Consider the following 21,932-nt stretch of genomic DNA (forward strand, 5'->3'; position numbering starts at 1 on the left):
TCTTTATCAGTATAGCCATTCTAGTAGGTGTGAAATGGTGTCTTCAATGACTTTGCATTATCTTTAAGACAAAGATCAAAATTATTTTTACATGTATGTATTAATTTTTGTTGAATAGGTAATATGTTCACATGATTTGAAAATGTAAAAGGAAAGTGAAAAGTCTCCCTCCCACTCTTGTTCTTCATCTACCCAGCTTCCCCCAACCCACGCAACCCCTGCAGTTTCTTATGTATATTTCCACAGTTTCTTCATTACAATCAAGCAAATACTGATATAAATGTATATCCCCCCATTTTAAACATAAAAACTAGTTATGCAGAGTTTAATTTGCAACTTCCCCCCCACACACTTAGTACATCTTGGAGATACTTTCATATCAGTACACAGTGTGTGTCCTCAGTCTTTTTCACAACTTCATTTTATTCTTTTGTATGATGTACCATAATCAATTTGACCAGTCAATGGATATTTGTGTTGTTTTCAGTCTTCTGCTATTAAAAACAATGTTGTGGTAAATAACCTTGTATATATGTCATTTAACATATTTTTACTTTTTATAGTTATTGATGAATTACTCTCTATAAAGGTTATATTTATTTACATTGTCACCACCAAAATGTGAGTATCTATTTCCCCGAAGGCATTCAGTAAAGAAGTACTCAAAATCTTGTTACTGTAGCCTGCAGTGGTCTTGCCCTACTATCCCTCTGGTCTCTTCTCATACTGTTCACTCCTGGCTTTCTGCCCTCCAACCCTAAGCTTTTTTCATCCCTCCAGATCTTGGTTCCTTTTGCAGGAGGGCCTTTGCACTTACTGCCTTCAGCCTGGAATGTTCCCCATCTCTCTCCACTTTGCCTAATTAACTCTTGATCATTCATCAGCTCTCAGCTCCAGAATCACTTCTTCAGGAAATCCTGTTTGACACTCTGGTCAGATGAGATTCCTATGTTGTAGAATGTTGTAGAATCTTGCGTTTCCTTTAGCACACCCATCTCAGTTTATAATTATACATGAATTAATCGATAATTACTTGATTAATATCAGCTTCCTACATTAGACTGTAAGCTTCTTTTTTTAAATATTTTATTTATTTATTTGACAGAGAGAGACACAGCCAGAGAGGGAACACAAGCAGGGGGAGTGGGAGAGGGAGAAGCAGGCTTCCCGCCTAGCAGGGAGCCCGATGTGGGGCTCAATCCCAGGAACCTGGAATCATGACCAGAGCCGAAGGCAGACCCTTAACAACTGAGCCACCCAGGCGCCCATAGACTGTAAGCTTATTGAGAGCAGGGACTGTGTTCATTAACACTTAACACTTCACACAGTGCCTGGTACATAGGAGGGTATTAATGAAAAAACTATTAAATGAATAACTACATGAATGAATGAATGAATGAATGAACGAACAAACGAACGAACGAACAAAGAGGAACAGAACATGGTGGTTCTGGAATCAGTCAGACAGCTTCTAGATTCACATTCTGGCTTTGCCACTTATTGTGTGACCTTGAATTAGTTAAACCGTGGACCATCAGTTCTCTCATCTGTAAAATAGTGGCAATGGTACCTACCTCATAGGGTGGTTGGAATGAGATAAGCATGTATCTGTCACATAACAAGCACATATTACATGCTAGTATGTATTACTCTCATGATTCTCATTAATATTATGAATGATTACTGTTAGACTAGCATGATTTTGACCTCTCTGCAGGACCCTCAGAGGGTACCAACGTCCTCCATGTATCTCTTCACCTACCTCCTAGTTGGGAAATTCTTCCTCAGATTTAAACTCAGATTATTATTATTTTTTTTTAGATTTTATTCATTTATTTGAGAGAGAGAGAGATCAAGAGAGCATGGGCGCATGAGTGAGGGAGGGGTAGAGGGAGATTGAGAAGCAGACTCCCCGCTGAGCAGGGAGCCCGATGCAGACTCCATCCCAGGACTCTGATATCATGACCTAAGCCGAAGGCAGAGCTTAATGACTGAGCCACCTATACGCCCCTAAACTCAGGTTATTTTTAAAGCATTAAACAATGCTTTTAAAGCTCATTTCAGCTCATTCATTAAGTCAATAATTATTTACGATGCTTCTGTCATTCATTCATTCAACAAATATTTCTCAAGCTAGCCAGGTACTATTCTAAGTGCTGGGGATTAAGTGAAAACAATAGAAAAAAAATGCTTGTCTTTCTGAGGTAATATTGGGAGGAAATATATATGTATATATACAAAATATAAATATACAATAAAGTGTCAGATAATGATGTGTATGTACTATGGAGAAAAAAGAATCAAAGTGTAGGAGCTGTGGTGCAAGTATTGTAAGCCATGGAAAAGAGTTGAGATTTTATTCTAAGTGTGAATGGAAGTCTCTGAAGGATGTTGAGCGTGGGAATGACATGATCTAATTTTTGTTTTAAAAAAATCATTCTGTAAACCAATGTTCATAGAAGTATTATTCATAATAGTCCCAAAATGGAAACAAACCCAATGTCCATCAACAGATGAATGGATAAACAAAATGTGGTATGTGTGTACAATGGCATATCATTCAGCCTTAAAAGGAAGGACAATCTAACCCATGCTAAAACATGGATAAACCTGGAAGATATTATGCTAAGTGAAATAAGCCAGGCATAAAAGGAGAAATACGTATGATTCCATTTATATGAGGTGCCTAGAGTAATCAAATTCATAGAGACAGAAAGTAAGTGCCCAGTACTGGAGGAGAAGGAGAATGGAAAGTTATTGTCTAATAGGCTCAGAGTTTCAGTTTGGAAAGATGAAAAAGTGCTAGAGAAGAAAGGTGGTCATAGTTGCACAGCAATGTAGATATACTTAATGTCACTGAACCGTACAGTTAAAAACAGTTAAAAGGGTAAAAAAAAATAATTCTGGCTACTGTGTGATGAAAGAACAAGATAGGGAGAGGTGGTTAAAGTAGAAAGAGGGGGCACCTGGGTGGCTCAGTTGGTTGAGCGACTGCCTTTGGCTCAGGTCATGATCCTGGAGTCCCGGGATCAAGTCCCACATCGGGGTCCCAGCTCAGCGGGGAGTTTGCTCCTCCCTCTGACCCTCTTCCCTCTCGTGCTTTCTATCTCTCATTCTCTCTCTCTCAAATAAATAAATGAAATCTTTTTAATAAATAAATAAATAAATAAATAAATAAATAAATAAATAAAGTAGAAGGAGGGAGCCCAGTTAGGAGGCTACTGTTGTAGTCTAGAAGAGGAATGGTGGTGGCATGGATGGAAATTGTGAAAATGTGGAAAATGTGAAGACTCTGGGTATTTTTTTAGGTAGAGCTTAGCAGATTTGGACTGGAAGTGATGTGTGAAAGAAATAGAAAAATCAAGGATGAACCCAAGGATACTGAGCAACTGAAAAATAACGAGAAAAAAAAAGAAAAAAAGGTTGCTATTTATTGAAATAAAGAAGATGAGAGACGAGCTGATGTGACTACATTTGGACAAGTTTAGGATGCCTATCAGATATTCAAGTGTAAATGTCGAAAAGGCAGTTGGATTTGGAAATCTGGAACTAAGGGAGAGGTTTGTTCTGAAGAGAAAAAAACTGAGTTATCCAGGTATGTGAAGCCAGGGAGCTAGATGAGGTCAGCTAGAGGGCAAGTGTGGCCAGAGTAGAGAAGAGGGTGCAGCACTTGGCCTTTGGCATGCCAGTGTTTAGAAACTGGGAGGAGGACCAAGCAAAGGATACAGAATGAGTGGCCAGTGAGGAATGGGGAAATCAGAAGAGAGTATGAAGAAAGCATTCGAGGAGGAAGCTATCCAATGTGTGAAATGTTGCTGATAAATTATGTAGGGTGCAGTCTGAGAATTGGCCACTGGATTTTGAAAGGATGGTGAACTTTTTAAGAGCAGTTCTAATTACATGGTAGAGACAAAATTTTGCCCGAAATAAATTGAGGAAAGAATGAGAAATGAGGAAGTGGAGACAGCAAATAAAAGCAATTCTTCCAAGGAGTGTTGGTAAATAAGGAAGCAGAGAGGTGGTGCAGTAATCATGAGGATGCGCAATCTAGGAAGGGCTTTTTTTTTTTTTTTTTTTGAGAGAGAGAGACAGAGAGAAAATGAGAGTCAGGGAGGGGCAGAGGGAGAGAGCATCTTAAGCAGACTACCTGCTGAGCGCAGAGCCTGACCTCAGGACCACACAATCATGGCCTGAGCCAAAACCAAGAGTCAGATGCTTAACCAACTGAGTCATCCACACGCCTCTAGGAAGGGCTTTTTAAGATGGGAGAGTTTAAAGCATGTTTGTAAACTGATGGGAATAATCCAGTAGAGAGAAAAAACAAAGTTGCTGGAGAAAGAAGGGACAATTTAAGGAACAAAGTGACCAGGAAGAGTGAGGTTCCAGTCCACGATGGAGGCACTAACCTTAGATAGGTCAGTCAGTTCACGAGTACAGCGCAGTGGTTGAGAGAATAAGTTCTGGAGTCAGACTACTTACTTTGTGACTCTGGACAAGGCACTAAAAAGGAAACCTCCAGGCCTCAGTTTCCCCAACTGTAAAGATGAAGAATCATAATAATACCTAACTCAGAGTGACGTTTAAATGACTTAATACATGTGAAGGGACTCAGCACAGGGTTGGGCATATAGTAAGCCCTCTATAGGCATTAGCTCTTATTATTGTAATAGGAGGGAAATGAGTCTACAGGTCCAGATACAAATGCATTGGTAGATTGAGCGATGGGAAGATATAACCATTCTTTGCTGATTGCTGTTCTCTTTTTTTATTATTATTATTTAATAGGGAGGTGGGAAGAGAAGGTTAGAAATAGTCATCACAAAAAGTGGACAAATGAGTTGATTAGGGAATTGTAGGAGGGTTGCTAGGCAGCATGAAGGGCCCACTTGAGGTTGGTGAGCCATATGTAAAGTGGGACTAGTTGGCACAGGTGGTGGTTTCCTCCAGTTAAACATCAATGCTTGGGTACAGCTGTGGAATAGAAGAACTGGCTTTAAATGGGGTTAGGGTTTGCCTGGAAAATACAAGGAAGGGGAAGGGAAAAGAGGGCAAGGCTATTAAGTGTGCATGCATGATAATGATTATGGTGATAGATTATGGAAAATAAACTGAGTAAATAAGGAAAAACAGAAGGGTGTGATGGATAGTGACAAAGTGGCAGGTCAATGGATTGGATGTCAGTGGAGGTTCTCTAGAGTAAGTGAGCTGAAAAGGAGGCAGAAGGTGTATCCAGAAAGTGAAATGCTTAAAAGAGTTCTTGGTGGAGGTAGTGGAGGAAAATCTCGTTGGAAGTGAATGGTCAAAGAAGCAAGAATTAAATAGATTATCTAGGGGCACCTGATGCGGTGGCTCAGTCAGTTGGGCGTCTGTCTGCCTTCGGCTCAGGTCATGATCCCAGGGTCCTGGGACTGAGCCCCACATCAGGCTCCCTGCTCAGCAAGGAACCTGCTTCTCTCTCTCCCTCTGCCTCTCCCCCTGCTTGTGCTCTCTCTCTCTCTCGATCACTCTGTCTCAAATAAATAAACTCTTTCATAAATAAATACATAAATAGATTATCTACATAACGATGTAAAGAACGTACACAATGATGATAAAAGTAGTGATAAAAAGAAAGAGACTTCGAGCCAGATGCTGAAATGTTCAACAAATACAGAGGAGTGACCAGGAGGTCTGTAAATGATCACAACAAGGTGAGGTAGGAAGTGATGTGGTCTGATGGCGTGTATTTCAAAGATGCTTGGGATTTTGGAGGAGAAAGATAAAGAAATGATCTGGAAGTAGCAACAGACAGAAAGGAAAATACCTTTCTCCAGAGTATGCAAAAGAAAAAAGCAGCTACCTACCACTCCAGGATAAGGACATTCAGAGAAGAGGCTGAAGATAAAAATTTTGTAGATACTTCCCTAGACCTGATACAGGCACTAAAGAAATGTAAAGCAGCGTGAGACACATTTCACTTGCCTGCTAAGAACTTCAGGTAGGCATGCAACTTTCTCACGGAACCAAATATGTGTCACTCTACAAGGTCTTTATCTTTTTCCTATCAGGTCTGTTGGTCAAAAAACATTTATTGAAAATAAATTTAGCACATCAAAAGTGAATGCACCCTCCTTGAACAGATGAGAAAAATGAGGCTCAGAAAGCAGAATGGTTTATTGCAGATTTCGCCTTAGTTAGTAGCAGATCCAGGTCAGGAACTGAGGATTCTATCCAGTCCACCAGGCTGTATGCAGAGTCCTGAACTGGTTGCTATAAAGGAACAGGAAGGACTATAAACTATGTTCCTCCACACCCTCCATGCTCTTAGTTACAGTCCAGGTGAGAATGTGATGCTCACAAATGAAATTTCAGCAAACAACATATTGTTATAAGTTGTGCTAATAAGTACGGAAGGGAGACAATGTAAAGTCACAGGTGGTTTTTCAAGGAATATTTCCTGGTGATAGTAAATTTGTTTACGTGCTTTCAATAATCTATTGAGTAATTCATGAGAATTAAAGAAAATTTGGAAAACAGAAAAGCAGAAAGAAAAAGCAAACTGTTTTTGAGGCCCCATTTATCCAAACAGAATCACTACTGTTGTTATTTTAGAATATTTCCATCTTTTTTTCTGGCATAGACTTTTTAAGTAAATACTAAATTTTAGTAGACAAAACAGGCAAATAGTTCAAAATCCAAGAGGTAAAAAAAAAAAAGGTTGGAAAGTCAAGAATCAATCTTCTTCCCACCATCCAGCAGCCCTATCTTCAGCCACATAGTTTCCCTTCCTTGAGTCTGGCTCTATTCAGAGATTTATGTTTTTGAGTTTCTAAAAAGTGTACTTATAAAGTATGAAGATTGGGCACCTGGGTGGCTCAGATGGTTAAGCTTCTGCCTTCGGCTCAGGTCACGATCGCAGAGTCCTGCGATGGAGTCCCGCATTGGACTCCCTGCTCAGCGGGGAGGCTGTTTCTCCCTCTGCCTCTCTCTCTCTCTCTCTTATGAATAAATAAATAAAATCTTTTAAAAAAATAAAGTATGGATATTAGTTAATAATCACTTAATCACAAAGCAATATTGGATCATTAAGGTAACAAGCATACCATACTAATGTAAGATGTTAATAATGGGGGAACTGGATGTGAGGGATACAATTTATTGCATCTCTTTGATGCACTATGCATCTCTATGAGCATGGAATCACTAATCAGCAATATCATACTGGATTTGGTGAAATAATCTTTTTTTTTAAGATTTTATTTATTTATTCATAAGAGACAGGGAGAGAGAGAGAGAGGCAGAGGGAGAAGCAGGCTCCCCACCGAGCAGGGAGCCCGATGCGGGACTCAATCCCAGGACCCTGGGATCACAACCTGAGCCGAAGGCAGACGCTTAACCATCTGAGCCACCCAGGCACCCCTTGGTGAAATAATCTTCACAATGGGGACTTTAATATTTTATCACAGAATCGTGGAAGCATTGGATTGGAAATGACTTAGAGAATAATTCATTCAATTTTCTGAGAAAATTAAATAAACATTTCTAAGAGTTCACAGTTAGGAGAGCCAAGATTATAATCTAAGTTTTCTAGCTTTTATATTAATGACATATTACAACATATTACAACACACCTACTCAAAAATACTACAAGTAGGCATTGTCATGCTTACCACAACCCTCCCATTGTTCTTTGTATTTATGGCCACTATGATGGTCGTAGTTTTGTTTTGTTCTGTTTAATAAGCTTTATTTATTTATTTTTGGAACAGTTTTAGATTTACAGAAAGATTGAGAAACTAAAGTCCATACTTTTATTCAGATTTATTTAGTTTTCACCCAATGTCCTTTTCCTATTCTGGGATCTTATCCAGGATATCACATTATATTTAGTTTTTGTGTCTCCTTAGGCTCCTCTTGGTTGTGACAGTTTGTTTGGTTTTTTTAAAGATTTTATTTATTTACTTGACAGAGAAAGAGACACGGTGAGAGAGGGAACACAAGCAGGGGGAGTGGGAGAGGGAGAAGCAGGCTTCCTGCTGAGCAGGGAGCCCAATGCGGGGCTCGATCCCAGGACCCTGGGATCATGACCTGAGCCAAAGGCAGCCGCTTAACTGACTGAGCCACCTAGGCATCCCCCCTTGAATAATCTTTAAACATAACTTTTAGGGGCGCCTGGGGGGCTCAGTCATTAAGTGGCTGCCTTCAGCTCAGGTCATGATCTCAGGGTCCTGGGATTGAATCTTGCATTGGGCTCCCTGCTCAGCGGGGAGTCTGCTTCTCCCTCTCCCTCTGCCCCCTGCTCATGATCTGTCTCTTTCTCACACTCTCTCTCTCAAATAAATAAAATCTTAAAAAAAAAAAATTATTCAGAGCATGGTGTTTAACCAAGACTGGGGGGAACATAGGTGGCCAAGAGGCAATTGCAATAGTTGGGGCCTGCAACCTCAGTGGGACTGGAGAACTGACTGGATATGGGTGGGTGGGACGAGTTGGGGTCACAGAGCAGACACAACACCTTCCTTGTGGGGATCCTCTAGGACCAAGAGAAACTTAGTGCAGGGTGGCTCAGTCGGAAGAGCATTTGACTCTTGATCTCAGAGTCATGAGTTTGAACCCCACGTTGGGTGTAGAGACTACCAAAAGAGAGAGAGAGAGAGAGGGACTTGGTGCTTTTGAGAGCCAGGGAAGAGGGTAAGGCAGGCCTCTCGGTGAAGGCAGGAGCTTGGATTTCGATGTGTTTAGTTTCAGGCGTTCCCGTGATGATGTCTTGTAAAAAATTAGAGTTCTGAAGGAAAGTGAAGTCTCAGGGCTTGAGAGTGGACAGGCTCTGCAGAGGCTAATGCTGGAACAACCAACATGGAAAGGGACAAGAGATCATCTCAATGTTCAGTCACAACTGTTCCCATTTACAGAGTGTCCACTGAGGCCAGGTGCTGCACCAGACCTGTCACCATTTCTTGTTTACCCTGAATAAACTCTGCAAACAGGGTAGGTATTTTTACCCATATTTTATACATGATAAAACAGATTCCTAGGGTTTAGTAACTTGCTCAAAGACACAGGGCTCGTTGGTCACTGACCGGGAATCAATCCTGTTGTAGTGAAGTCAAAGCCTTCCCATTGCTCTACTGGAGTTAGACCAGAAGGCCTCAACCCCTGGATTTAGCAGATGAGAAACCTGAGGCCTGGAAAGAGAATGTAACTTCCCCAAGAGCACTCAGTTAGAAACTAAACGGGGAGGGGAGGGTGGGCATGCCTGGCTAGCTTTGAGCATGGGACTTGATCTTGAGGTCAGGAGTTCAAGCCCCACGTTGGGTATAGATATTACTTAAAAACAAACAAACAAACAAAAACACTAAAAAGAAAAGAAAGAAAAAGAAAGAAAAAGAAAGAAAGAAAGAACGAACGAACGAACTAGGGCTATAAACCAGGCATCCAGACTGAAATGTCCCTTTGGGGCGCCCAGTATGAAAGGGGCCTGGGGTGGGAAAGAAAAGCCAGTAGAGAAGAACAAAAAGAAATGAAGGAAGAACTTCTCAGTAGGGCTCACAAGGCCTTGCCTACAGTTCTCCACAGAACCTCTCCTCTCTCTCCTCCACACAGACTATGCTCCCGCTACCCAGGTTCCTTGCAGCTTCGGCCCACACCACGGGACACTACACCTACTGCCCCTGCCACTCCCGGGAAACTGTGCATTGAAAACCCAAGCTTCCTATGCTCTGTGAGGCCTTCCCACTCAGCCTCAGGACCCTGGGCAGGCCCTCCACAAGGGCACCTGCAGAGCAGCAATTTCATCTTTCCCCAATGACCACCTTGTGATCCCACCCAAAGAAGGCTTGTGGTAGAGAAGGAAAAGAAGAGAGACAGGAGGAGCCCAGGATCACATGAAGTGGGGAAGGCCCAAGGACATGGAGATAAAGCTGACTTTACCTCTTTCCTATGCACACCCACCCCTTAGGCCCTGGTCAGGACTGCAGTGTACTGGATGCCCACAGAAGGATCCAGGCATTCGGCAAATAGGAAAGGTAGTGAGTGGTGAAGCAGAGCAGCTGGGCATTCGATCACCAGATTTATGTTTACATGTACATAGATTATACATAAGCTGCACATTTACAGGTGAGACATGGTACAGGAGGATTCCCGGAACAAGGGCCTTGCTGAATGCTGAAGGAGCAGACATTCGGCTGATGCCTACAAAGGGGAACGGCAGTGGGGAGGAGTTGAGAGGCAGTCTTCTGGGCAGAGAGGTGGGCAGTCATGGGCACAGCTCTCTGGGGAGGGGCAGACCTCCTGCGGTCGGGCCAGGGCAGCCAGGCGCCGCTGTGCACACTCCGCTGTCAGCCGCGCTTCTGGGTCTGCATCCCAACAGTCCTCTAGCAGCTCTCTCAGGCCGCCAGGGTCCTGGGAAGAATGGGAAGCAGGCTTAATCCTGGGATCCTCCGTGGCTCCCTGAGTAGCCCCAGAGTTGAAAGGTGTTCACCACTACCCTGTTTTCAACACTCCTCTTCTGATCCTCCCTGGGGCCTCCCTCCCTTCCTCCTCCCTGCAATCCAGCCCTTTGCGTCTTGCTCCCAATGAGACAGGTTCTTTGGGTGTCTTCCAGAGGGTCCCCCTTTTCCTCTGAGGAGCTAATTCAGGTTAATGACTTCACATGCTGATGGGAAATTACTCTCCTCCCATTCAGGCAACCAGGGTCTTAGGCAAACAATGTTTAACCCAACAGATACTTGTGCAGTGGAGATTTCAGACCAGGTAGCAGGGAAAGGGGCTTCCTGTTAGGAAACTAATTATACAAATCCTGAAATTTCACTGTTTGGCCACTTTTTTAACCCTTTATACCCAGGACTGGCTTTTCTTGAGTCATGGCAGAAACACAGATGTGTGGGACAGGGTGAGGAATTACCGGACTGAATGTTGGGCTCCATTGTACCAGGAGAGGAGCCATCTTGGGAGTAGAGCTCAGGGCAGAAGCAAGGCTAAGGAGGGCTTCCTGGAGAAGGGGACTGAGAAATAGGGCTAACCAATGGTGGGGAGGAGAGAGACAGACCAGGCAAGTCTGAGCAGGAGGATGGTGTCTGTCTCAGGAATGGGCCGTGAGACTTATGGTAGAAGGGGATGAGCTGAGGTGCAGAGCAAGTTTGCCCAGCTCCAGCTGAACACGAGACAGGAGTGGTGGCAGATGAGAGGAGGATAGAAGCAGATGGGCTGGTCCCAGTAGACAAGTCCTTGAAGCCATGTCCACACTTTCCAGGTCCCCAGCCCACTAGCAGGTGGCCTCTTACTGTGGTGAAGCAGTGCCAGGTGGATGGGATGTAGGGGCGCCTTCTCTCCTCTACAGCCAAGGCCCACAGCTCACAGGTGGTGGGAGTGCTGCCCAGTTCTGCCTCATAGGCCAGTTGGAAGGGTGGTGGTCTGCTGTCTGGGGAAAGGCACGTGGGGCTAGGTGTCAACTAGCCCTGGGGTGCCTCCTTGTGGGAAGCCCATGAGGGAGAAGGGCAGAACTTCCTGCGTCAGGAGGTAGGTGCATCTAGAATGGGTGGGTGAGTTATGGGGGGCGGGGAGAGGAGGCACTGTTGCACCCATCCTTACCAGGCCACAAATCTGGGCAGCGGCTCAGGATCTCCCATAGGAGCAGAGCCAGAGAGTACACATCGGCTTGTCGGAGGGCTGTGCCCCAGTCCTGTAGGTCCAGAGTCTTGTCCAAGAGCTCCGGCGCCATGTACCTCTGGGTGCCAGCCTGGAGAGAAAGGCGTGGAGCGCCAAGAACCATCTCCCGGGCAAGCCTCACCGCAACGCTCATCCATGCAACTTCCCCCCAACTAGAGTCTGCAATGTCCCAAATGCTATAGGTACTGCTGCACTGTTGCCACAGCAAAGGGCCCATCTCAATCAGCAACACTGCCATCATCCTGGGCTTCACCCTTATCCAGAGTACTCACCTCCATGATGGCAGCTGGGCCTCGGGGTTGAGTAGGGGCCCACGTGGGAGGCTGGGTGAGGCCAGGGAGCACCAAGGCAAGGCCCAGGTCTCCGATGGCACACGACCCATCCTCCCGAATGAGCACATTCTGGCTGCTCAAATCTCGGTGGGCGATACCTGGTTTATATTGGCCTGTGAGAGAAGCCAAGGTTGAAGGGGCATGGATCCTCTTCCTCTCTCTTTGGACCCAATTCTTCCCCTCCGAGCTAAGGGAGAATCAGAAACATAGCAGTGTGGTTCCTGATTCCCATGGCTTCCTACTTCCAGGTCACCCACCATCTTGCCAGCGCTCCTCATGGAGAAATGCCAGGCCCTGCGCCAGAGACAGTGCCATCCGCATGGAACTTCCCCAGTCACTGGTGTGCTGGGTCAAGTAGTGGCACAGGGAGCCCTGGGGAGCAGCAGAGAAAAGAGGAGAACACATAAGCTGGAGGTGGCTGATCCACCCCAGGAAGCAGAGATCAATCTACAGACTTCCCCCTGCATCTCCCAGCAGACAACATACTGATCCATCCAGGCCAAGACAAGAGGCAGGGGAGAAATGAGAACATGCGTCTGTCAGATTGATGGGAAAAATAGTAATCCTAGCTCAAGTGTCTGAGTGCTTACTGTGTGCCAGGCCTCCTGAAAGCCTCACAACCCTAGGAGATATGTACTCCTGTCCCTCCTCTTTTATAGACGAGGAGCTTGAAAGGAAACTAAGTAAACCTGCTGGAAGTCACTTGGTGAGAAACAAGTAGAGCTTGAATCCCAGCAGTCTGACTCTAGGGTCACTCACTAGTAACTACCTTATCCTGCCTAGGGACTTGAGACAACAACAGAAGCAGAAGAGGCAAGGTGAGCTCAGTGTGGTATTCCCTGTGAACCACCTGGCCTGAGGTGTCAGGCCTGGATGGGAGAGCAGGCCCCTCGGGAGAGGGGCTGGCAAGGAGAGTGAAAAGTGGGGAGCAAGTGGAAACTGGGAGGGGAAGGAGCATTACTGCCCCTCATTCAACAAACATTACTGAGCACCTTTAGTGTGCCAGGGAAGTTAAACAAACCAACCAACCCAAGAAAGCAGAGATTTTTGAGCTAGGCATTAAGGCACATGGTCAAAGAGAGGACTTCTCCGAATTCAAGATTTCAGAGGGAGAGGACTGCAAGGGCTAGTAGAGTCCCAAGCCCTTAGGTGGCCGGTGTGCACACAAGGGCAGGTGTGGTCTGGTCCCTGCCTCCCTTGTCCTCTTCATCCCTCCTGTTCATGACCCTCCCCTCCAGTCACATACCCTTATTCTTCTCTCATGGCACCTCCTCTCTCCGCACTTAACACGCTTGACAGTTGGCGCTTATTTTTGTGTTTACCTGATTCACTTCTGTCTCCCCCACTACTCTACAAAATCTACAAAGGCGGGGACGAGGCTGTTTGTCTTAGCACAGGGGGTATGGCATATGGTGCATAAATACTTCGTGAATGAGTGTGTAAATGGGTTTGGAGGGCCGTGCCTGGAGATATTTCCTTAAGGTTGGGAAAATGAATAGTTTTGATTGCTCCTTCTCTATGTTTCATGAGTTAAAAATATTAGCAAGTATTTCTTGTCTAATAAAAAACCAAGAAAACAACAAAAAAATCATTTTTAATGTTCTAGAGTAGAAGAAATCTGAAGCAGAAGAATAAACACGAGCAGGGCCCCGCTGCCACCCAGCCCTGCACCCACATACACACACGGGCAAAGACATACAGACGTCCCTCGGTCCTCACCTTCGGGTGTAGTTCCAGTACCAGCAGGGGCCCACAGGGCAGGGGGCCAGGGCCCCCTTTGCTGGCGGTGATAAAGCGGACAATGTGGTCGTGCCGTAGGCCTGGCAGTTCGTATAACGCTCTCTCAGCTTGGAACTGGGCCACAGCCCTCCGGGAGAAGGCCTTGATGGCTACCAGTTTGCCTTGCAGCCGCCCAGCCCACACCACTGTGTGACCTCCTTCCCAGATTACCTGGTGGGAACATGGTGCTGGGTGCGAGCCTCCACTAGTATTAGGACCAGGCTTCCTCCCCAGCACACCCTCTGGGAGGGACTGGAGGACCTCCTCCCCCCCCCCCCCCCCCCCCGCCCCCGGGCACCTGGGAGAAACACAGTTCAGGCAGCTCGGGCAGCTCAGCACTCCAGTCCCTGCCTGAGTCTGGCTCTGGTTCTGGCTCTGGTTCTGGCTCTGGTTCTGGCTCTGGCCCACCTTGTACTCTGCAAGTCTTTCGCTGTAGCAGGGCTGGGGCAGAAGAGCCCTTGGGTCAGGGTGCATAGGCATGGAGACTGGGAAAAGGGCTTTGTGGGAGGTAAGGGGCTCAGGCTGTAGAGATCTCAGAACCATGGGGTCAGGGGAAACCGGAGAGGGGTCAGAGCTTTGGGGCAGTGACTTGGGGTCACAAGGGAGGGATGAAGTCGATTAGTACCCAAGATGATGCTGCCCAGCAGCAGCAGGAGGAGGAAGAATAGCCCCAGCAGCACCAGTGCCATCCAGATGGACTCGCCTGGACAGTAGGGCAAGAATGCAGCCTGGATGAACCCTGCCCCAAATCCACTCTGCTCCTCTCCCCCTCCTCAGAGAACTTACTTCTGGACCCACCCCCACATTGGTCACAAGCCCCTTATCTCCCAGTCACCAAGGCAACCAACTTCTCAAGGCCAGGAGGAGGACAACTTGGGATGGGGGTAGGGTGAGAACTGGCCCTGATTCTACCTCTCACCCTAACCTGGGCCCCAGCCCCCACCAGGCCCCAGCACCCTGCGTGGCTACCTGGGACAGCTTGTGGACCCTGGGAGCCAGAAGTCCCAGGGCTCCCTGGAGGAGGCAGATGGCTGTAATTGGCATTGCAGAAGTCAGTGCCACAGGAGCAGGTGAAGAGAGTGGACCTGGGGCTGGGGTGGGCTCGGGGGCTCAGGTCACAGTGGGGGGACTCACAGTCTGGCTCATCACTGTCTCGGCATCCTGATGGGGTGGGATTAGAAGAGGAGAGAAAGGGCGAAAGGGAGAGAAAGAGAGGGCGAGCGAGCATAATAGAGTCTAGGAACAGAGAGGATAACCCCCTTCTCTATCAGAGGCAACCCCTCCATCTCATACAGGCTTTTCTTGCCCTCCACACATTCCAATTCTCCTCCTCTCCCGCTGCTGTCACCCCCACCCCAGGATGTACCTGTCTCCCACCCTAGCTATCACCTGCTATATACTTGGCCATTCACCTTGCATCTCCACCTGTGCCTGGTCTTGGGTCAGGTTCCAGATCCCAAAACAGCAGCGGCTGTAGAGGCAGCGGATAACCCTGGGGGGCCCTGGTCCTGCATCTAGCAGCTTCCCCAGTGTCTTTGTGCTTCCCTGCACTCCAGGGGCCTCAAAGAACACACAGGTCCGCCTGCTTGGGGGTGCTGTGGCCCAGGGTGGGGAGAGGGGAGGGTTCAAGATGGGCACGAATGCAGGGGCAAAAGCAGCAGCCAAAAGGAGAGACGCAACATGTTTCATACCCTAGGGCCAGCATGGTAAAGCCAGAGGAAATAGGGTCAGCAGAGGTCTGGAACCTGACCTCACCGTGGGGACACATGGCTCTACTTTTTGCCCTCACTTACCCACCCCACTCACGCTTCCAAAGGGGTGGCTGCTGCTTCCAGTGCCCCTTTTCCTCCGTGGGTGAGTGAAAAGGCCCTGCCCCTCCCTGTAGACACTTACCGCGCACAGCTGTGGGAAGTGGTACCCAAAGGCCCAGAGTCCCCAGCATCATGCCGGAGGGGGCACGCAGCACGAGGAGGGGAGCATGAGCCAGCACAGCTGCCCTGGCCAGAGCTTCCTTCAGAGACAGGGCGCTGTGGGGCTTCTGATCCCTCAGTCCCCAACCCCGCCCCCCTCCCTCTTCCCAGTCTCTGTGGGGGAGATGGCCTCTGTGTGGGAGAGGGTGGGTGTGGGGAAAAGCAAGGAGAGGGAGGAGCAGAGAACCGAGCTCATATCCTCTTCTCTGCAGCCGCCTCCTCTCTGCTCTGCAAAGTGGGAGGAGGGGGTCTTAGAGGCCCGGCTGAGAACCCTGTGATGCCTAACTTCAGGCCTCTGCCCTTTGTGGACCCTGGAAGAAAGTGCTGGAGCCTGTCAGCCCTTCCTAGGCTGGAAACCAGAGTGAGGTCAATGGAGCCATTCAGCTGTGCCCAAGATCCCTTCTTTTCAGGGCTCAGATCTGTAGGTCTCTGGGCAAAGAGAGGCTTCATAAACCATACTAAAGTTGACCTCAGTTTCCAAACTCCAGAATCAGAAAAGAGTTATATAAAATTTCTGAGTTTTAAAAAAAGTCACATTGAAAATGGGTAAAATGGTAAATTTTATGTTACCAAAATTTAAAAAATCATCGAGTCATACACTGAAAAGAATCACTGAGAAGGTAAAACAAACAAAACAAAACAAAAAAACACTTTTATTGAGCACCTATCTGCTAGGGCACAGCTAGGGCTATGCATTTTACAGTTATCTCATCTCATTCTCCCACTAATTTTTTTTAAAAGATTTTATTTATTTATTCATGAGAGACAGAGAGAGAGAGAGAGGCAGAGAGAGAAGCAGGCTCCCAAGGAGCAGGCAGCCCGATGCGGGACTCGATCCCAGGACCCCAAGATCATGACCTGAGCCGAAGGCAGAAGCTCAACCATCTGAGCCACCCAGGCGCCCTCCCACTGACTTATTTATTATTATTTTCACTGTACAGGTAAGAAAGCTGAGCTTAGGTAACTTGCCCAAGGTCACTCTGCTAGGAAATAGCAGAGCTAGGATTTGAACCTAGGTAAATCTGATTCCAAAGCCCAGGCCCTGTTCTTTATTCTATGATGCCTGAAAAAAAAATTCAGCAATAAAAAATATTTCCATTTGATACAGTATTTGAATATTTGAATTTGGATTGTTGAGAAAATATGCACCACTACCTGCCAGCAGGCCACTAACTAAAAAGGGAGGGTACAGTTCAAACTACCGCCACCAGAGGTCAGCAGACATAGGAGAAACTCAGGGTGCTTCAAGGGGCAAAAGGGCCTCCTCTGATGACTAATATCCATAGTCTACCTCCTGTATTTTTTAAGCTGCAGGGACTGTATAATGTGAAGGCAGAGCCCAGGGTGTGCAGTGTGAATGGCAGCACGGAGATGGAAGAAGTCTATACTTCTGCTGCAATAGGAGACAGGAGTCCAGCTGCACCAGACTCTTCCCCAGAGTAAGGCATTTCAACAATAGGTAATCATTTCCGTACCTGTGAGCAGTTGGCTCCCTTGAGAATTAGAGTCAGAGGCGACTGGTTCCATTTTCCCAGCCTTCTGTCCCCCTGGTGGTTGCCTAGAAACCCTTTCTGGGAACGGTTTGGCTTAGACCAGGACTGAGGGTATAGGTATTAACTCTCTAATTCTGGAGCCTTTCTCCTGGGGAGCCTGCATGAAGGAAGGAGAGAGTAAAAGCCCCGGTAGTTGTGAAGGAGCAGCCAGAGGAATGACCAGGGCCAGAGGCAGATGGATAGCTGCCCACCCCTCCCTGGGACCTTCTGGGACAGGGCCCTGCCGGTGAGATGGAATGTTGTACTTAGAGCTATTTTCCTGCTCCCAGATCAGTTAAGTCTGGGGGGTTGGAGGGCAGGTGGGGAGTTGAAGGTCAAATAGCTTGTTGTGTCTGGAGTGTTTCAGGAGACCACCTCCTCCAGAGGGGAGCAAAGTAAGGATGAGGCAGAAAGGCCGCCTCCTCCCCCAAAGCCTTGGGTGACTCCTCCTCTCAAAGACAGAAACATCCCAGCCAGAGTTTATAGGGTGAGGTGGTGATAGAAGGAGTAATAATCTGAATGCTGAGGGATTAGGAAGGTCCTGAGAAAGGACCCCAGGATAGAAACAGTTTCCCGGGAGCCTGGGTGGCTCAGTTGGTTAAGCGACTGCCTTTGGCTCAGGTCATGATCCAGGAGTCCCTGGATCGAGTCCCGCATCGGGCTCCCTGCTTGGCAGAGAGTCTGCTTCTCCCTCTGACCCTCCCCCCTCTCATGTGCTCTCTCTCTCTCTCATTCTGTCTCAAATAAATAAAAATCTTTAAAAAAAAAAAAAAAAAAAGAAACAGTTTCCCTGGATTCCACATACACAAAGATCTTTCTTCATCAGGATCCCGATTCAAGTCTGCAGTGGCCCAATAAGTTACCTTTGACCCCCCTGTCTACAGAGCTAACATAAGTTGTTTATTCATTCCACTCAGAACATATTAAGTCTCAGCCTTTCTTTTTTTATTGAAGTAATCTCTACACCCAGCGTGACGCCCAAATTCACGACCCTGAGATCAAGAGTCACACACTCTTCCGACTGAACCAGCCAGGTGCCCCAAGGTCTCTGTCTTAAAATGGAATTTCAGTAGGTGCTGGGCCTACAAAGAGATGCATGTTTCCTGTCCTCCAGGATCTCGGAGTCCAGAAAGGCAGGATGATATATCAACAAGCAACCAGAAAATTACGGGTCAGACCAAGGGGTATGAGCAAGGAGCTATATAAGCAGAAAGATCAAATAAGCTAATTCTGTCCAGGGCATAGAAGCAAAGTACCTAGAGGGTTTCAAAGAGAAAGGGACAAATTGTCTTGAAGGTAAACACACTGAAAACAAGTAAAAGGAGGGTGACGATTATAGGCAAAGGGAGCATCAAAAATAAAGTGTGTGTTGGGGGAAGGGGAGAGTGAGCAGGAGAAAGAGGTATGAGATATGAAGCAGCAAATCACCCTAGAGACAGACTGGGAACAGACTGGAAAGGTTTTTCAGGTCTATTATCAAGGAGACTAGACTTTTCCTGAAAGTAAAAGATTTTAGGGAGGGGTTTGGTGGCAATGTGGAAGATGGAAGACTAGGGTTTGGGGAGACTAGAAGCAGAGAGATCAGTTATGAGACCCGAGCAGTAACCATGGTGAGTACTAGGACAGTGGAAATAAAAAGGGAAAAAGTTGAGATATGTTGTATTGGTAATATTGACAGGATTGGGTAATCAAATGAATGTGGGTATTTGAAAGTGAGAATTAAAAAGATGATTCTGAGGTTTCAAGTATAAATGATCAAGGGGTAGTAATACTGTTAAGTGAGATGGGGAACACCCATGATGAGAAGCATCATTTCTCCTTCTTACATGTTGATTTTTGAGTTATCTGTGGGACATCCAGATGAAAATGTCCCATAAGCAGTGTGCCAGGTTGAGAGAAAAGGCAGGGCTTAAGATTTGGGATAGCTAAAGAGTGAATGCAACTTGTTTAAGGGGGTGAAAGGTAGAGTAAGGGAAAGGACACAAGACAGGGACACCAACATTTAAGGGACAGAGGAAGAAGTGGCTATGAAGGAGAACCAGGAGTATCAGTCTCACACTCCAAGGGAACAAAGCTCTAAGATGTACATGGTTGCAGGAGGTCTAAGAGGCAAATGAATGGAAGACTACCGGAGCTGGCAACCAGATTGCTGATGAGCTGGCAACCAGATTGCTGATGTTTGTAAGAAACAATTTCGTACATGATAGGTGCTGAACAAAGTGGCCTGAGGGGCTCACTAAAAGAAGACAAAAATTGTCAACTACTTTCACTAACTTTGGAAATGAAAAGAGCTAGATCTGAAGCTTGAAGTGGAAGCAGAGGGACGGGGGAGAGATTTTAACATGCTTATAGGAAGACAAAAGGGAACCCAGGAGAAACTGAAGATGAAAGGGGAAAATACTATCCAAATGAGGAAATGAGGTTAAGAGCACAGCAGGTAGTAGGGCTGACCTTCCAAAGGTCAACATTCTCTCCCAAGAGGAGGAGGGCGCCTGGGTGGCTCAGTCGTTGGGCTGTCTGCCTTCTGCTCAGATCAGGAACCCAGGGTCCAGGGATGGAGCCCCGCATCGGGCTCCCTTCTCCGCGGGAGGCCTGCTTCTCCCTCTCCCACTCCCTCTGTTTGTGTTCCCTCTGTCGCTGTCAAATAAATAAAATCTTAAAAAAAAAAAAAGGAGGTAAACTAGTATTGGTGAATATATGGCTGTTTGTAGGGAGAGGTGAGGGAAGTTTGAGGAAAATCACGCTTAAACATTCTCTCCATGAAATAGGAAGTAAAGCATCTATTAAAAAATGGGATCAGGATTGGGAACCCTGCAATTAATGATTATCTCTCTCACTTACGAGACTATGAAGTATGTGGTGGCAGGACCGGTCTTATTTTTTATCCTCAACCTAGCTCAGTACCCGGGACATAGCAAGGGCCCAATAAATGTTTACTGAATGAATAGATGATACAGCTATTAAAGGCCCATTTAGGGCTACAAAACCAAAACCAAAAACAAACAAAACAAAAAAACCCCAAAACACCCAACTCCTCCCCCCAAAGAATGTCCCCCCAATAAAGCCAAATGTTAAAATGTTATATTGCTAATGGCTAAATAAGGAAATCCAATGGCTGAGTTTACCCATGGCTGAGTGATTGAAAAGCAAAGGGAGTCAAATGAGCAAAGTAATTGAGAATGCTGGTAGTCACTGTATAAACAAGTGACTAAGGATTCTTGGATAGGTAGGAAGGGAAGGGAAACCATAGGCTGATGGGAAATTGGAAAGACTGTCAGAATAACTTCAATTTCAGTTTCTGAAAGGGCCATAATCCAGATTCAATCACGTTAGACACAGGCTGCTATTAACTGAATGTAAAATATGTTGGGACTAGATCTTAAGTTTCTAAATACCATTCTCCAATAAAAAGAACGGAGGCTCCTTGGAGAAATGGCTGATTCTAGGGCTGGGGCTGGGAAAATACAAGGTTAAATCTGAAGTATCTTGTTATTGGAAAGTTCTTTAAAAAGTGCTCAAAAAAGGAAAAGGATGTAGACATATCAGAGAGACACAGGAGCCTACCTGAAAGAGCTCCCAATGCCCAGAGCTGGGACAATTTGAGCAATGAAAATAGTGTAGAACTGGATTATAACCTAAGTATAAAATAAACATACATGAGTACATACTAATATAAATTAACGGAGTGAGAAGACACAATTTCCTCAGAATTCCAAATACTCTTATGTAGTTACTTCCATCAGGAAAGGAAACTTAAATTCCCACCAATTCCATTAAGGATGCGCTAGACTTACTGACTTGCTTCCCAAGAATAAGGAAACACAGTGGAGAAAGCTGGCAAACACTACCTTAACTAGGGTGATGAAGGTTAGCATTGGTAATGTCACGTGGCTCCCGTACACCCAAGAGGATGTAATGAGAAAGGCATCTCACACTGTTTCACCTGTGTGGTATTTCTTCCAAAAACCTGGAAGCTCAGTCTAATGACGAAAACTTCAGACAAATTCAGATTGGGGGATATTCTACAAGACACTTGGCCAATACTCCCAGACTGTCAAGGTCATGAAAAATAAGAAAAGACTAAGAAATTGTCACAGACCAGAGGCGTCTGGGGAGACATATCAATGAAATGCAATGTAGCATCCCAGAACGGATCCTGGAACAGAAGGAGGACATCAATGGAAAACCTGGTGAAACCCACAGAGCCTGGGGTTTAGCTAATGTAATGTACTAGCATCAGTTTCTGAGATTTGACAACACACCAAAACAGTATGTTAACAATGGAAAAAAACTGGGTAAGGAGTATATGGAATCTCTCTGCACTCTTTGTAGCTTTCCTTTAAAAGTATTCCAAAATAAAAAGCTTATAAACATTTTTTTTTAAAAAAGAGGTTGGGCCTGCCCCATTCCTCTCGGTCCTCCACATTTCTATGTACTCATGGCACACTGATCTGGTCATGAAACTATTTGCCTGGGAGTTAAGTGTAGGGCAATTGCACTGACTAACATGTATGGGAGCACAACTGTATACCTGGAAAACTTTGTTGGGTACAGTATATGAAGTTATAACCATATTCTCCCCATTCCCACCCTGTCAACACACCAGAGACATGGCTTTTTATTAAAAAAACTTTTTTTTAATTGGTTTACAAAGGAGCTACAGACTACATTGA

General features: G+C 46.0%; 1 protein-coding gene across 1 annotated transcript; it reads right to left on the reverse strand.

Moving 5' to 3' along the window:
* Window positions 1-8,584: 8,584 nt before the first annotated feature.
* On the reverse strand, window positions 8,585-15,781 carry AMHR2 (anti-Mullerian hormone receptor type 2). Its single transcript, XM_035729070.1, has 10 exons — window positions 15,651-15,781; window positions 14,727-14,918; window positions 14,383-14,460; window positions 14,056-14,198; window positions 13,698-13,928; window positions 12,236-12,350; window positions 11,919-12,091; window positions 11,569-11,716; window positions 11,262-11,398; window positions 8,585-10,380 (listed from the first exon to the last, which is right to left on the reverse strand). The coding sequence occupies exons 1-10, from the start codon at window positions 15,700-15,702 to the stop codon at window positions 10,171-10,173; spliced, it is 1,479 nt and encodes a 492-aa protein (XP_035584963.1). The 5' UTR covers window positions 15,703-15,781; the 3' UTR covers window positions 8,585-10,170.
* Between the last annotated feature and the right edge of the window lie 6,151 nt (window positions 15,782-21,932).

The sequence above is a fragment of the Zalophus californianus genome, chromosome 9, assembly GCF_009762305.2.
Source record: "Zalophus californianus isolate mZalCal1 chromosome 9, mZalCal1.pri.v2, whole genome shotgun sequence".
NCBI lineage: Eukaryota > Metazoa > Chordata > Mammalia > Carnivora > Otariidae > Zalophus > Zalophus californianus.